Source organism: Oncorhynchus mykiss, chromosome 2, assembly GCF_057628025.1.
Source record: "Oncorhynchus mykiss isolate SJ-2025 chromosome 2, ASM5762802v1, whole genome shotgun sequence".
NCBI classification, from domain to species: domain Eukaryota; kingdom Metazoa; phylum Chordata; class Actinopteri; order Salmoniformes; family Salmonidae; genus Oncorhynchus; species Oncorhynchus mykiss.
The window spans coordinates 34,105,886-34,118,316 of NC_143023.1; the positions used below are offsets into that span (position 1 = coordinate 34,105,886).

Below are 12,431 nucleotides of genomic sequence, written 5' to 3' on the forward strand. Positions count from 1 at the left end.
CGATCAGCCTTACTTCAGGGTTTCACCCCGAGAGTAATGGGCAGGTGGAGAGAGTAAACCAGGATGCGTTCGTGCCCTGGGCCGAGATGGCACAGAACTGGCTTCGCCACTCCTCCACTAACCTCTCTCCCTTCCAATGCGTACTAGGGTACCAGCCGGTACTGGCACCTTGGCATCAGAGTCAGACCGAGGCTCCTGCAGTGGACGACTGGTTCAGGCGCGTCCGTGTTCACCTCCAGCGGGCCGTGCTGCGCCAAAAGCAGAACGCAGACCGCCACCATAGTGAGGCCCCGGTGTTCACACCGGGGGACCGGGTTTGGCTCTCGACCTGAAACCTGCTCCTCGACCTGCCATGAAGGAAGCTGGATCCGCGGTTTGTGGGGCCATTTAAAGTCCTGAGGAGAGTGAACAAGGTTTGTTATAGGTTAAAGCTTCCACCCGATTACCGTATTAACCCCTCGTTCCATGTGTCTCTCCTCAGGCCGGTGGTGGCTGGTCCGCTCCAGGAGTCTGAGGTGCGGGAGGTCCCTCCGCCCCCTCTGGACATCGAGGGGGCCCCGGCGTACTCCGTTCGTTCCATACTGGATTCGAGGCGTCGGGCGAGGGGCCTTCAGTATCTCGTGGAGTGGGAGGGGTACTGTCCGGATGAGAAGTGCTGGGTTCCGGTCGAGGACGTGTTGGACCCTTTAATGATGAAGGAGTTCCACCGTTTTCGTCCGGATCGCCCTTCGCCGATCCACCTTTCATTTTCCATTTGTTTTGTCTTGTCTTCCCACACACCTAGTTTCAATTCCATCAATTACATGTTGTGTATTTAACCCTCTGTTCCCCCCATGTCCTTGTCCGATATTGTTTATTGTAAGTGCTTGTGCACGTTATGTCTGGTGTGCGTCGGGTTTTGTACCCATTTATTGATTGTTCTGTTTTCCGGTGGGTTTTATTATTAAACTGCGCCGTTGGAAACAGTTTTTTCTCTCCTGCGTCTGACTTCTCTGCCACCAGTACGCACCCCTTACATCAGCAGAACCTCTGTTCATGCAATATTCAGATTGTTTACAAATATCAGTCAGGGTAGAAGAAAATGGCCACTAAGGAACATCAGAAATGTTTATTACTGTGTGAGTGGTATAGTGTGTATTAGAAATGATTGCTATAGCGAAGGTAAGAAAAATACAGATAATAAAGTTCAGAGTATATTGTAAATTAGCTGAAATTTGATTCTCCTGCACACTTGATTTAATCAATAATTCGATTACATCGCAATTTCTATGACATACAGTAGAAACCAATTGAGGCAAGTGTTCAACAGTGCAAATCAAAAGCATGAACTTGCCACTTTTTCAATGCAAGACACACAACATGGAATGTTCATAACAATTCGGCCAATTCTGAATCTGTCCTAATATTCTAAGAATATGTTCTGCTTCCAAAAGCAGAGCGTTGAGTGGAGGCACGTTCGTAACATATGCTTAATGTGCATTGACCTTTTGCAATATCTCATATTCCTGCGTTGGGTTCGCAGTTCTTGAAACGTATTGGTGATCTTAGTTTGGTTTAAGCAACGTCCTCACATGCATCTTCTTAGATCAAGTAACACACGTCATTTCTTTGTACATTTGTACACATTTATTTAGCATCGTTGAACTTTGCTAACGATGACCAGACACCATGTCCTTTTAAGGACGTTCCTGAGATGTTAGGCTGAGCCCACTTTGAGTAGGCGTGGCCTGCTGCTGTGCATCATAAGTGAGCATGCTCGGAACTCTGGTCGCTGTCGTGACTGTTCTCATTGGCCAGGGAGTCTGTGGAGTGATGAAGAGCCGCTATGCCGGAGAATTCGGATGGCAGCAATGTCCCCTTTTTCACGTTCACCAGTTCTTTTTCCCTTGCTACAGCCCCCTGTTGACCTCCTTTTACTCGTTTCCACTTCATCCTCCTGTTCTGAAACCACACCTTTACCTGTGGAACAACCACAAAAGACAAGTTGAGTTATTCTGAAAAGAACAGCAAAATGGCGTTTGGCATTGGGGGATCATTTTGCATAGCTGGAGACTGTTACGCATACTGAGTAGAGTCTTATTAAAATATCTGGATATTGATCAAATGGTAAGCCAGAAACCTGATACAGGAGCTGCTGTAAAGGTTTGGCAGCTATTTCTATACTGTAGCAGTGATTATGTGCTGATGTACTGTCACATTCCCTGTCATCAAGACGCTGCTTCCTCTTTTCCCTGACTCGACAACTCCTTCAGTATTTACGTCTCCCAGAATGATGATTAGGCTGTTGCTTACGTAGAAGATTGGGTCCGAGTAGACGTGAGAGTCAACACTGACTGGGTTCTGGATGAGTCTCTCTTTCTCTCCTTTGGTTTATTTTGGGGAGTGTCATGCTGTGAGGCCTAGCTGGGTCACATGGGCAGGAAGTCACTTGATTTTACACACAACGTTTGTCCTAAACCTTCAGCTATACATGCCATGCTGATGATCACATCAGTTGTGGTTATTGATAATTCTTTGGTCCATATGATAGCACGTCAGGAGAGCCGATGTGAACTGAAGCCTTTGTCACCTAAATACAGCCTATAGCTCAATGGGGATGGATGAATTTTGTTGCTATTTGTTGCTATGTTATCTAATATACATGTTTGTGATATATCACTCAAAGGTATTTTTAGTTCAGAGAACAATTTCCCATTTGTCAATATGTCATTGAATCCAGTCCCATTGAGTTTCGTAGTTAGAAAATCACTATCAGGTTGACGGGCAGGGTTCCAAACATGGCCACCCAGATTTTCTACTGTCATTAGTGTAAATGGATCGTCCTTAAAATACATCTGCAAGCTTGCACTTTTCTCTCCTGTTATTGATAGTGCAGTAAGGCAAGGCGTAGGTTACCGAGTTTGTTGTCACATGGCTGCTGTATAGTACATGCTATTTCTACTAATGCTATCATCAGTGGGCTAATGACTCAATTACTTATAATGTTATTATGACTGGTTTGTATGGGCTGTTTTGCAGTCATATTTGTACCTAGATATGAGTTTCCATGTTACTGAAGGTAAGAGACAGGCCTGTCTGAGTCATGTAATGCCTAAGGGATCATGTTGCCTCTGGAATAACAGGTAGGTTCTCTAAGAGTTGGTTATGAATTTGATTTTGGTATAAGAAAAATATTGGATGTTCTAAGTGCAATATAAGTGCTCCAAAACTGTAAGTAATTACTAGGCTGTTATGGGGTAATTACATAAATACTTAATGCAATAAGTGATATGATATTCAATGATATTCACTGTGTTAAGGGTAATGTAAAGTGTGGCAATTATTTATTGTTACATTAACGTTTAGATGGTAGGCATAATATTTTTTATCTTAGTTTATGGTTATATTTGGGCATTTGAAATTACTTTTAGAAGTATTACATTGAAGCACTTTTTCGAAAAAAAAATTGAAAACTCAAGGTTGAGGTTTTGAGTCTCCGATGTTACGTAAGAAACATATACTGTCTGTTCTATCCTTTTAATATCTACTGTATATACGGCCAGATGCATGCCACATGTGACATATCGCTTCTCTCTGACACCCCAAATAGGTGTTACAGAACACTGTACGATGTTTCCTTCCCCGCAATTTCTCTTCTCTTATTTATTTCATGTGACTGTGTTTACAGCGGCCCCTCTGCCTACGCTCGGAGACTAATTTGTCCTAGCTGGGGGAAACAGGAAGTGACTTGCTAGACAGCACCTCCTGCCTTTGTGCCTGTCTCCATTACTTGACTGTAGGCTGACTGAAAGAATATACCCAAATATCTGGAATATGATAGTCCCTCTTCACAGTCACAGCTGGAGCACAACAGCAGGCAAACCGGAAGTTCTAAAGTTAGGAAAACAAGGTATCTCCGAAAGCCTCTGAATGGTCTGAGTGAGGTAGACTTTTCCCACCACCAGGCATTCATGCGTTATGGGGTCAATATGTTGTAACCCAAAGGAACAAGTGGGAGAATGAGGTTAGAGTGGTGACATTACATACTTGTCTCTCTGTGAGATCGAGGTTGACTGCTATCTCGTAGCGCCTCAGTCTCGTCAGATAGTTGTGATGGGCAAACTCGGCCTCCAGCTCACGGATCTGCTCCTTGGTGAACGCCGTCCGCTCCTTCCTGGGTTTGCTGCTCACATCTGACTTGTAATTCCCGTCTTGGGACTCTGAAATCAAACACGGCACACATTTTTTCTTTCCAGTCGGGGAGATTTATACTCAAAGAAAATAATGATAAAATGAGTATTATATGGCAGGTGCAAGCCAGAGACACAAATACAGGCAGAGGAGGGAAGGAGTCAGGTATGGGAAACAATGGGAGATGCCAATCACCTTTTATTGTAGCGGCATTGTTTACGCACACTGTAAGTGGCTGGGAGGACCCAGAAGCGTCTACACATGTGCCTGTTTCTGGCAGCTGTGCTCTCACACACACAATGAGTTGGCTCCTACTCTTTCCAAATATGGAGTTCATTTGTCTCACTGTTAATGGAATCGGCTGCTACCCTCGTAGTTTTAACATGCAACGAAACAGCTCTGCAGGATGTGTGAAAATATGTTTCCTCAGTTTATTTACCTCCCTTTTATAAGCGTCTCCTCTTTATGACTAACAAGCTGCCAACTCACAACAATTTGAAAAGGAGTATTTGTCCGATCTCTCGTTTAGATTGGTGTTGTTTGATTTTGAACAATATCGTCAAACTTTTGAACTTACTAAGAGTGGCTAGACTATGAGATGGACTACAGGGAGAGTAGCATGTATGTCAGTCTGGTTTTGATCTATGATTATGATTATGACATCATGCACATAAGGACAAACTGTTACGATTCCCCAGATGAACATGAAGCAATGCAGATCCTTTTCCCCCAAATATATGCAAGTCTACCACCTGATGATTCACTGGAGTGACAGGAGGAAATTGTTTTATTGAGATTTAAAGGATTTATTTATCCAACCAATGTGGATTAAAAACCTACTTGTCATTCCCATTTTGTTTCAACCTCAGGAGAAGATATTGTTACTTTTAAAAAAAAATGTTGGACTGTTTCTCAGAAGGAACATGTTTTGTTAATTTGGTTCCCAAACGTTCCTATTGTGACCAGACTTTGTGGTTGGGCCGTTTGGATATGCTTCAGTTGCACATTGCACTTCAAGGCAACAGCGATTGCATGCTAATTAATCTGCGGTTCTGTTCTGCAGTCTGTGTTAATCCCAACAGGCGGTCCCAAATCCAAACTGTAAATAGGCTGGGAGTTTACAGGCCAGGACCAGGCCAGATACACCACCAGTCATGGGAGTCACTCACTCCGCCACGTCACAGGAGACACTCTGAGACACTTCTTGAAGTTCTTACTGAAAAAGTGTCTCTTTCAAAATATTTTCTCACAGAAAAAATATTTTCTTTCTCTTTTTCTCACTCTTCTTTAAAGAAATCCATTGCCCATCTCTTTTTGTGTCATAGAAAATATAGAAGAATGGAAAGTTACACAACTTGTGTTTGCAAAAAGCCATTCATCATTGATATTGTGGGGGGGGGGGAAAGGAAAGGAAAATTCCAAGCACATGGTGATATGTCATACTGCGTAACTGGCATCCAAGACAGGAATACACTGCAAATACATTGTCTAGTTATTCCCACATAAATGATAAGACTTTTCTTACAGTGTGGTAAAGTAGCTGAAATTCTGTGTGTCATTGTATGGTGAATAGCAAATGTCCTATAGCTGGTAACCTTCCATCTCCACATGTCTGTAATTTCACCAGGGTAATTTCACTGTCGGTGTGCCAGAGAGCGGGCCTCATTCAAACATACCTCTTAGATGTATTTACTCTCTGGTAAACACAGACATTGTGTAAGAATAAAGAATAACATGGCCAGCTGCTGGAGACCAGCGCAAAGCCGATTTAAAAAGAGTCCCAAGGTTTTACGACACAGCCACTACACCACAGCAATTAGGTCCTTGCTGGAACCTTCATCTCTCCACACAAAAGGGAATAATGGGAGGAAAATACAGAGCCCAGACACTGGGTAGTTTTAGGGCTCCCAAATGGTCTGAAGCCAGATCAGGGAACCCTTTAAAAAATAATGTTAGTGTCCCTGCCAACGTTTCTGACAGAGAGACTGCAAAATGAAATGATGATGCTTTTCATTCCTTTCAGTGTTACATTTTCAGTTCATTGGCCAGTCATTTTGTAGATTTGGTTGAGGAATCTCATCTACGGCAAACACAATTCCATTGTGACGTAGAATATTGTAATGCTAGATCTACCAAAATAGCCTCAGCGGTAATACCGAGAATCGCAAAGCCATGCCTGAGTTAGTCCCTGAGCATCACTTGCTACAGCAGCACTCAAAAATACACTCCACAATAACAAAATAGGATACAAGCATTTACTATTACTGCATGTTTAAAATCTTAACACTTTCGTAAGAAGTTTTGGTTACACTTTACTTAAAGCCGACATGTATACTGCCTTATAATTCAGTTATAATACACAGTAGGAGACTTGACATGAGACTTTCTGTTTGAACTTTCTGTGTAACTTTCCATTCTTCTGTATGATGACCCGCTACCAATGTCATATAATTATATAATGATCCTGACTAAAAACCAGCAGTTGTTGAGTCAGTAAAAATGTTGAGACATTGTGACACATAACATTATAGGACTTATTGTAAGACAGTATGTACATGTGCATGACATAATGTATAAAGCACTATACCTGCAGGCTAAAGTGTTCCCAAACTTTCAAATCTGCCAGGTTGACCCCTCGCTCCCTCAGAGCTCCAGTATACCCGATCGGCCAGCCCAGGTTACACCAAACGGCACGGCCATATTCCCTCCAGCTGGAACCCTTAGAATTAGCAGGTTTCACAGAAACCAGACACCCAAATACCAGCTGGACCACTCGTCACATGACAGTGTATACCCTGCAGTCCACCTTTAGGAAAAAAATCACACAAAATGATTTGTGTTTCTTGACCAGGAGAGTGTTCTGCATGGAAATCTGGGTTCAAGTGTTTTATTATTGTTTTCATATCCAATGTAAAGTTTCACAGGCGGATTTTACTCAGGTTTCAATCCAGATGGTGAAACCAAATCAGGGCTTTCTCATCGAATTGGCAACACAGTGTTATTTGGACAGCTGATTGGATAAGCTAACTACGCTCAATAATCAGCATGATTGGTGTTAGCGTGAAGAGAATGTAAGGCCCACGTAATGAGGCTGCAATAACCATTGGAAGTAGGGAATTGAAACGGAGCTTGAGGGCCAAGTGTTAGTTTCCAAATGATTTGACCAAGGAGAACAGGAAATAGAGGATGGAGTTCTAAATGTATGAATATAGGAGAGGTTAGTATGGTCAAAACAAGAGCAGTGTTATAAATAGTAGTGACTGCCTTCGAAGTTGCGCTCTCTTAGCTTAGTAACTGTGTGTCGTTTTTCTGGCAATTCCAGCGTGGTGCTGCTACTTGTACAAGGATTTGTATAATAATACAAAATAACATTCCCAACATCTGAACGATTCTATAAGTCAGGTGTGTTAATAATTTCTATGCATCTTTTTGATATTCCTCTACATCCAAATACCATGAGTTCTTATTTTGGTAACTATTTTTTAAAATAGGGTTGTAATAAACCTCTATTTTATATGCCCTCTGTCTCTATACTGTCCATTAATTTCAAACAGAAAGAATACACATTTAATTGCACACTTAACTAGTAAGTCCCTGTGATTTTGTGAAAATGTTCCATCATCTGTTAGAATGAGTCATGTGTCAGAAGGGATCCATGACTGAAGTGGCCAACAGTATCCTGTGTGAGTCAAGCGAAACAGGGCACTAACCACATAGGGAAAATATCAACCAAGTGTTCAAGTGGTGTGTACAGAACCACAGCCAGGTGACCCACACTGAGGGTGTTTAAACAGACAGAGGTCTAGGCCCAGTTCTGCAGGATGACATTTCAGGTAGGACGGCAGATACACTTTCCATGGAAAACTCATCAGTTCCTACTAATACGTTGACAACAAAATCTTCCCTTTAAAAAAACGCTTTAACACCTACAAAGTGCTTCATATCGATTAAAAGGTTGAATAGTAAAAAGTTGATATATTAAAGAGATATTGGTATATTCAGAGTTATAAAGACACTGCTAGGCTATGTAATAATGTAGAAATGTATGTTCCAGTTAACTTAACGTAATAAATGACCATATTTGTATTGTTTATATTTTGTCGATATTTCTATACTTTCTGTGTATAAAGTTCATGGTCCTTTTCACAAACGCAGAAAATCTCAATGACGATGAAATCCAAGGTCACAAGTCACGCCTGTACAGTATCTACTTGAGGTAAGTAAGTCATTATTCCAAACCTTATCAATGCAAAATGCATATTTTCAATTAGACCATAAATTACTCTACACGTGTGTTCTTGAAATTCTGGCAAAACCTTTTTTTTATGTTGCATATTAATAACTGCTCCACAGTGATTGACAATGTGATCTTAATTTTATTGACAGAAAAATAGGTGGAGTAAATGTTTTTTTTAGTGAAGCACGAAAACATTAGCAGTAAAAATGTTCATGGTTGGTTGTACACTTCATACATTTTTTTAGGACCATTGAACAAACTTGTAGGAAATAGAGAGTAGGTTTCTTTGGACGTTTGAAAGGTATGTTTTTTTTTAAATAAAATGTTTTGTTTAAAGACTATTAACATTACAACAAATCTACTAAACTGTAAATCTACTAAACTACTAAACTGTTTAACATAATGCTACTGTAACTCACATTTTTTAATTGAATATATTTATTGATTCAACTTCTCAGTCTCTTTTATTAAAATGACTGTATCAACAATAATCCTGGAACTAAGCGCACTCCACAGTAAGAGAAGCCTAAATCCTCTCGGGTGTTTAGTGTCATTCGAAGCACTGGTGTAGTCTTTTACAATCCATGACATTCATATTTTCCAGTCAGCCTTATTTTCTGCCACCTAAAATGCGTTGAAATGAAACAGATGGGATTTAGACCAAAACATGGCACAAGTCTAATGCCCACACAGTTATCGTCTGGACTTTGATCTCCCCGTTAGTCAACATACTGTAATTGCCGATGTTCATGTCAGCCAACATTCACAAAACTCTTTTCAAACAATATTATACCACATTTTCTGTCAGTGAAGCATAAAACTCCACCACTCCGTCTCCACGGAAAGCCTTAGAAGTATGAGTGATGATGTCGTTCTTGAAACCACACCAAAATTAAACTCTTAATCTCTTTTCAAAACATTACGTTAAGGTACAGTTAAATTATACCCGTGTTGAATAAATGCACTGCAAGTGTATTTTTTGTATTTCAACTGTATGACAATTTATTAATAAGATAAAGATGTGTAGCTTTAGTTTCCCACTTACTTTGTGTAACATTATACTCAACCCATTTCTACATGCAGCCCAAAGAAGAAGGAAGAAGACAGATAAAAATAAATGTCAACCCAAAAGTCGATCTTTCCACTCATCTTACCTGAGCTGTCACTTTTCCTCTTGCCATTTCTCTTCTCTGCCTCAGCAGGTGACAGTGTCTGTCTTCCAAAGTCTGCAGGCACACAGTTGGCCCCCGTGGGGGTGCTGCTGCCCAGGTTGGGGGTGCTGGTACAGAGACTGTTCCTGCCAGGGGTGCCTAGGTCTGGGGGTGCGAGGGCACTATCCTGGGTCAAGTGAGAGTGGGGGTGGGGATGGCAGAGGTTGTGGCGGGAGTTCGCACTGCCAGGAGAGGGCATCTGTGGAATGTGCCAGCCGGCCTGGTGCTGAGGCGGGTGATGCTGCTGTTGCTGTGCCGGGTGATGCCCGCGGTGGTGATGGTGATGCCCACCGAACAGGCCCTCGTCACCGGGATAGCCAGAGATGATGCAGGCCGAAGGAGAGGAGGTGGCAGTGGAAGAGGCCAGGTCAGGGTAGGAGACGTGGTCCGTGCGTCCGTGGAGAGTCAGCGGAGACTGGGTGAAGGCAGGGTGCAGGGCCTGCACAGTGGCATGGGGGCTGCGGAGGCAGCCAAAGAGTGTGTGATCCATTGCATGCAAACACACAGCCCTACAGAAAGATAAGGACGGGAGGGAGAGGGGGACAAAAAATGAAAGGTAACAAAAAAGTAAGCCAACTAAGTTTAAAAAAAGGGGTCAAACAAAAGACAGAATATCCAAAATCCACTACTTGTGCTCTTTCCTTAGCTTACCCCAAATTTGTCTCCTTGATAAGAGTTCGATAAAAAAAAGTTGTGTGTGTGTTGAAAGGGTGCTCCAGTAATAATCCTGGGCATGCGGACAGTTGCCAGGCTGCGCAGGATAAACAGTGAACCCTAGATAAGCTGCCGGAGAGATTCTCAGATGACAGGAGAGGAGACTGGAGACCTGTGGAGTGGAGAGAAAGGTGGTTCCAAGGAACTGCAGTAAGAGAGGAGCTGGCTGAGGGAACGTTATAAATAGGCTGTAACGTGAGAGGGAGGCTGGGTCACAGACTGCGTACTACTGACCACATGCATATGATCGCCCTCCCAAAAACATGGCACAATAAATCAGCACTATTAAAATGGCTGGTGTCTCAGGAAAGAAGGCCATTTATTTTTCGACTTTGGCTATCTTAACTTCTAGTGGCCCCTTTTCTTATTAGAAAATAGTCCATAATGTTTGAGATGATGATGGTGTTATGTGTCAGGGTTGAACCATTTGCACCTCAACAGACATGAGATAGGGGGTTGGTGTCAAGGGATAGCTCGTCATGTATTGTCTTACCTTTGTTGATATCGTTGTGAGGTTAGTTATGTTGAAGCACGTGTTGCTTTGCTTCCTTTCCAATGCTATCTCATACTAGTATACTGTACCTCTGTATGGGTAGTTTGTAAACACCAAAAAAATGCCTTACCATATATATATACAGTACCAGTCAAAAGTTTGGACACACCTACTCATCATTCAAGGATTTTTCTTTATTTTTACTATTTTCTACATTGTAGAAGAATACTGAAGACATCAAAACTATGAAATTACACATATAGAATCAAGTAGTAACCAAAAAAGTGTTAAACAAATCAAAATATACATTATCTTTGACTTGATGACAGCTTTGGGCACTCTTGGCATTTTCTCAACCAGCTTCATGAGGTAGTCACTTTAACAGGTGTGCCTTGTTAAAAGTACATTTGTGGAATTTCTTTCCTTCTTATTGTGTTTGAGCGAATCAGTTGTGACAATCGGTGTTGTGAAAAGGTAGGGGTGGTAGACAGAAGATAGCACTATTTTCTAAAAGTCCAAGTCCATATTATGGCAAGAACAGCTCAAATAAACAAAGAGAAAGGACAGTCTATCATCACTTTAAGACATGAAGGTCAGTCAATCTGGACAATTTCAAGAACTTTGAACGTTTTTTCAAGTGCAGTCGCAAAAACCATCAAGCGCTATGATGAAACTGGCTCTCATGAGGACCGCCACAGGAAAGGAAGACCCAGAGTTACCTCTGCTGTAAAGGATAAGTCCATTAGAGTTACCAGTCTCAGAAATTGCAGACCAAATAAATGCTTCACAGAGTTCAAGTAACAGACACATCTCAACATCAACTGTTCAGAGGAGACTGTGTGAATCAGGCCATCATGGTCGAATTGCTAAAAAAAAAAAACACTACTAAAGGACACCAATAAGAAGAAGGGACTTGCTTGGGCCAAGAAACACGAGCAATGGACATTAGACCGGTGGAAATCTGTCCTTTGGTCTGATGAGTCAATTTCTGGTTCCAACCGTCGTGTCTTTATGAGATGCAAAGTAGGTTAACAGATGATCTCCGCATGTGTGGTTCCCACCGTGAAGCATGGAGGAGGAGGTGTGATGATGTGGGGGTGCTTTGCTGGTGACACTGTCAGTGATTTATTTAGAATTCAAGGCACACTTAACCAGCATGGCTACCACAGAATTCTGCAGCGATACGCCATCCGATCTGGTTTGCGCTTAGTGGGACTATCATTTATTTTTCAACAGGACAATGACCCAAAACACACCTCCAGGCTGTGTAAGGGCTATTTGACCAAAAAGGAGAGTGATGGACTGCTGCATCAGATGGCCTGGCATCCATAATCAACCGACCTCCATAATCAACCAAATTGAGATGGTTTCGTAAGAGTTGGACCGCAGAGTGAAGGAAAAGCAGCCAACTACTGCTCAGCATATGTGGGAACTCTTTCAAGAATGTTGGAAAAGTATTCCAGGTGAGGTTATATCCTTCCTGTTTGGCCCTGTCCGGCGGTATCATCGGATGGGGCCACAGTGTCTCCTGACCGCTCCCGTCTCAGCCTCCAGTATTTATGCTGCAGTAGTTCATGAGTCGGGGGGCTAGGGTCAGTTTGTTATA

General features: G+C 42.2%; 1 protein-coding gene across 4 annotated transcripts; it reads right to left on the reverse strand.

Moving 5' to 3' along the window:
• Positions 1–1,093: 1,093 nt before the first annotated feature.
• On the reverse strand, positions 1,094–11,068 carry meox2a (mesenchyme homeobox 2a). 4 transcript variants are annotated; one of them, XR_016486161.1, is made up of 5 exons: positions 10,270–10,483; positions 9,562–10,127; positions 6,758–6,976; positions 4,027–4,199; positions 1,094–1,959 (listed from the first exon to the last, which is right to left on the reverse strand). XR_016486161.1 is itself a non-coding variant. In XM_021560355.3 (4 exons), exons 2-4 carry the CDS (start codon positions 10,106–10,108, stop codon positions 1,741–1,743), a joined length of 939 nt encoding a protein of 312 aa, XP_021416030.1. In that variant the 5' UTR covers positions 10,109–10,127; positions 10,270–11,068; the 3' UTR covers positions 1,094–1,740. The 4 variants fall into 4 exon arrangements, 3 of the variants coding, with proteins under 3 accessions (XP_021416030.1, XP_036802680.1, XP_090054130.1); XM_021560355.3 differs by lacking the exon at positions 6,758–6,976 and having other exon boundaries at positions 10,270–11,068; XM_036946785.2 differs by lacking the exons at positions 6,758–6,976; positions 10,270–10,483 and having other exon boundaries at positions 9,562–10,213.
• Positions 11,069–12,431: the final 1,363 nt, after the last annotated feature.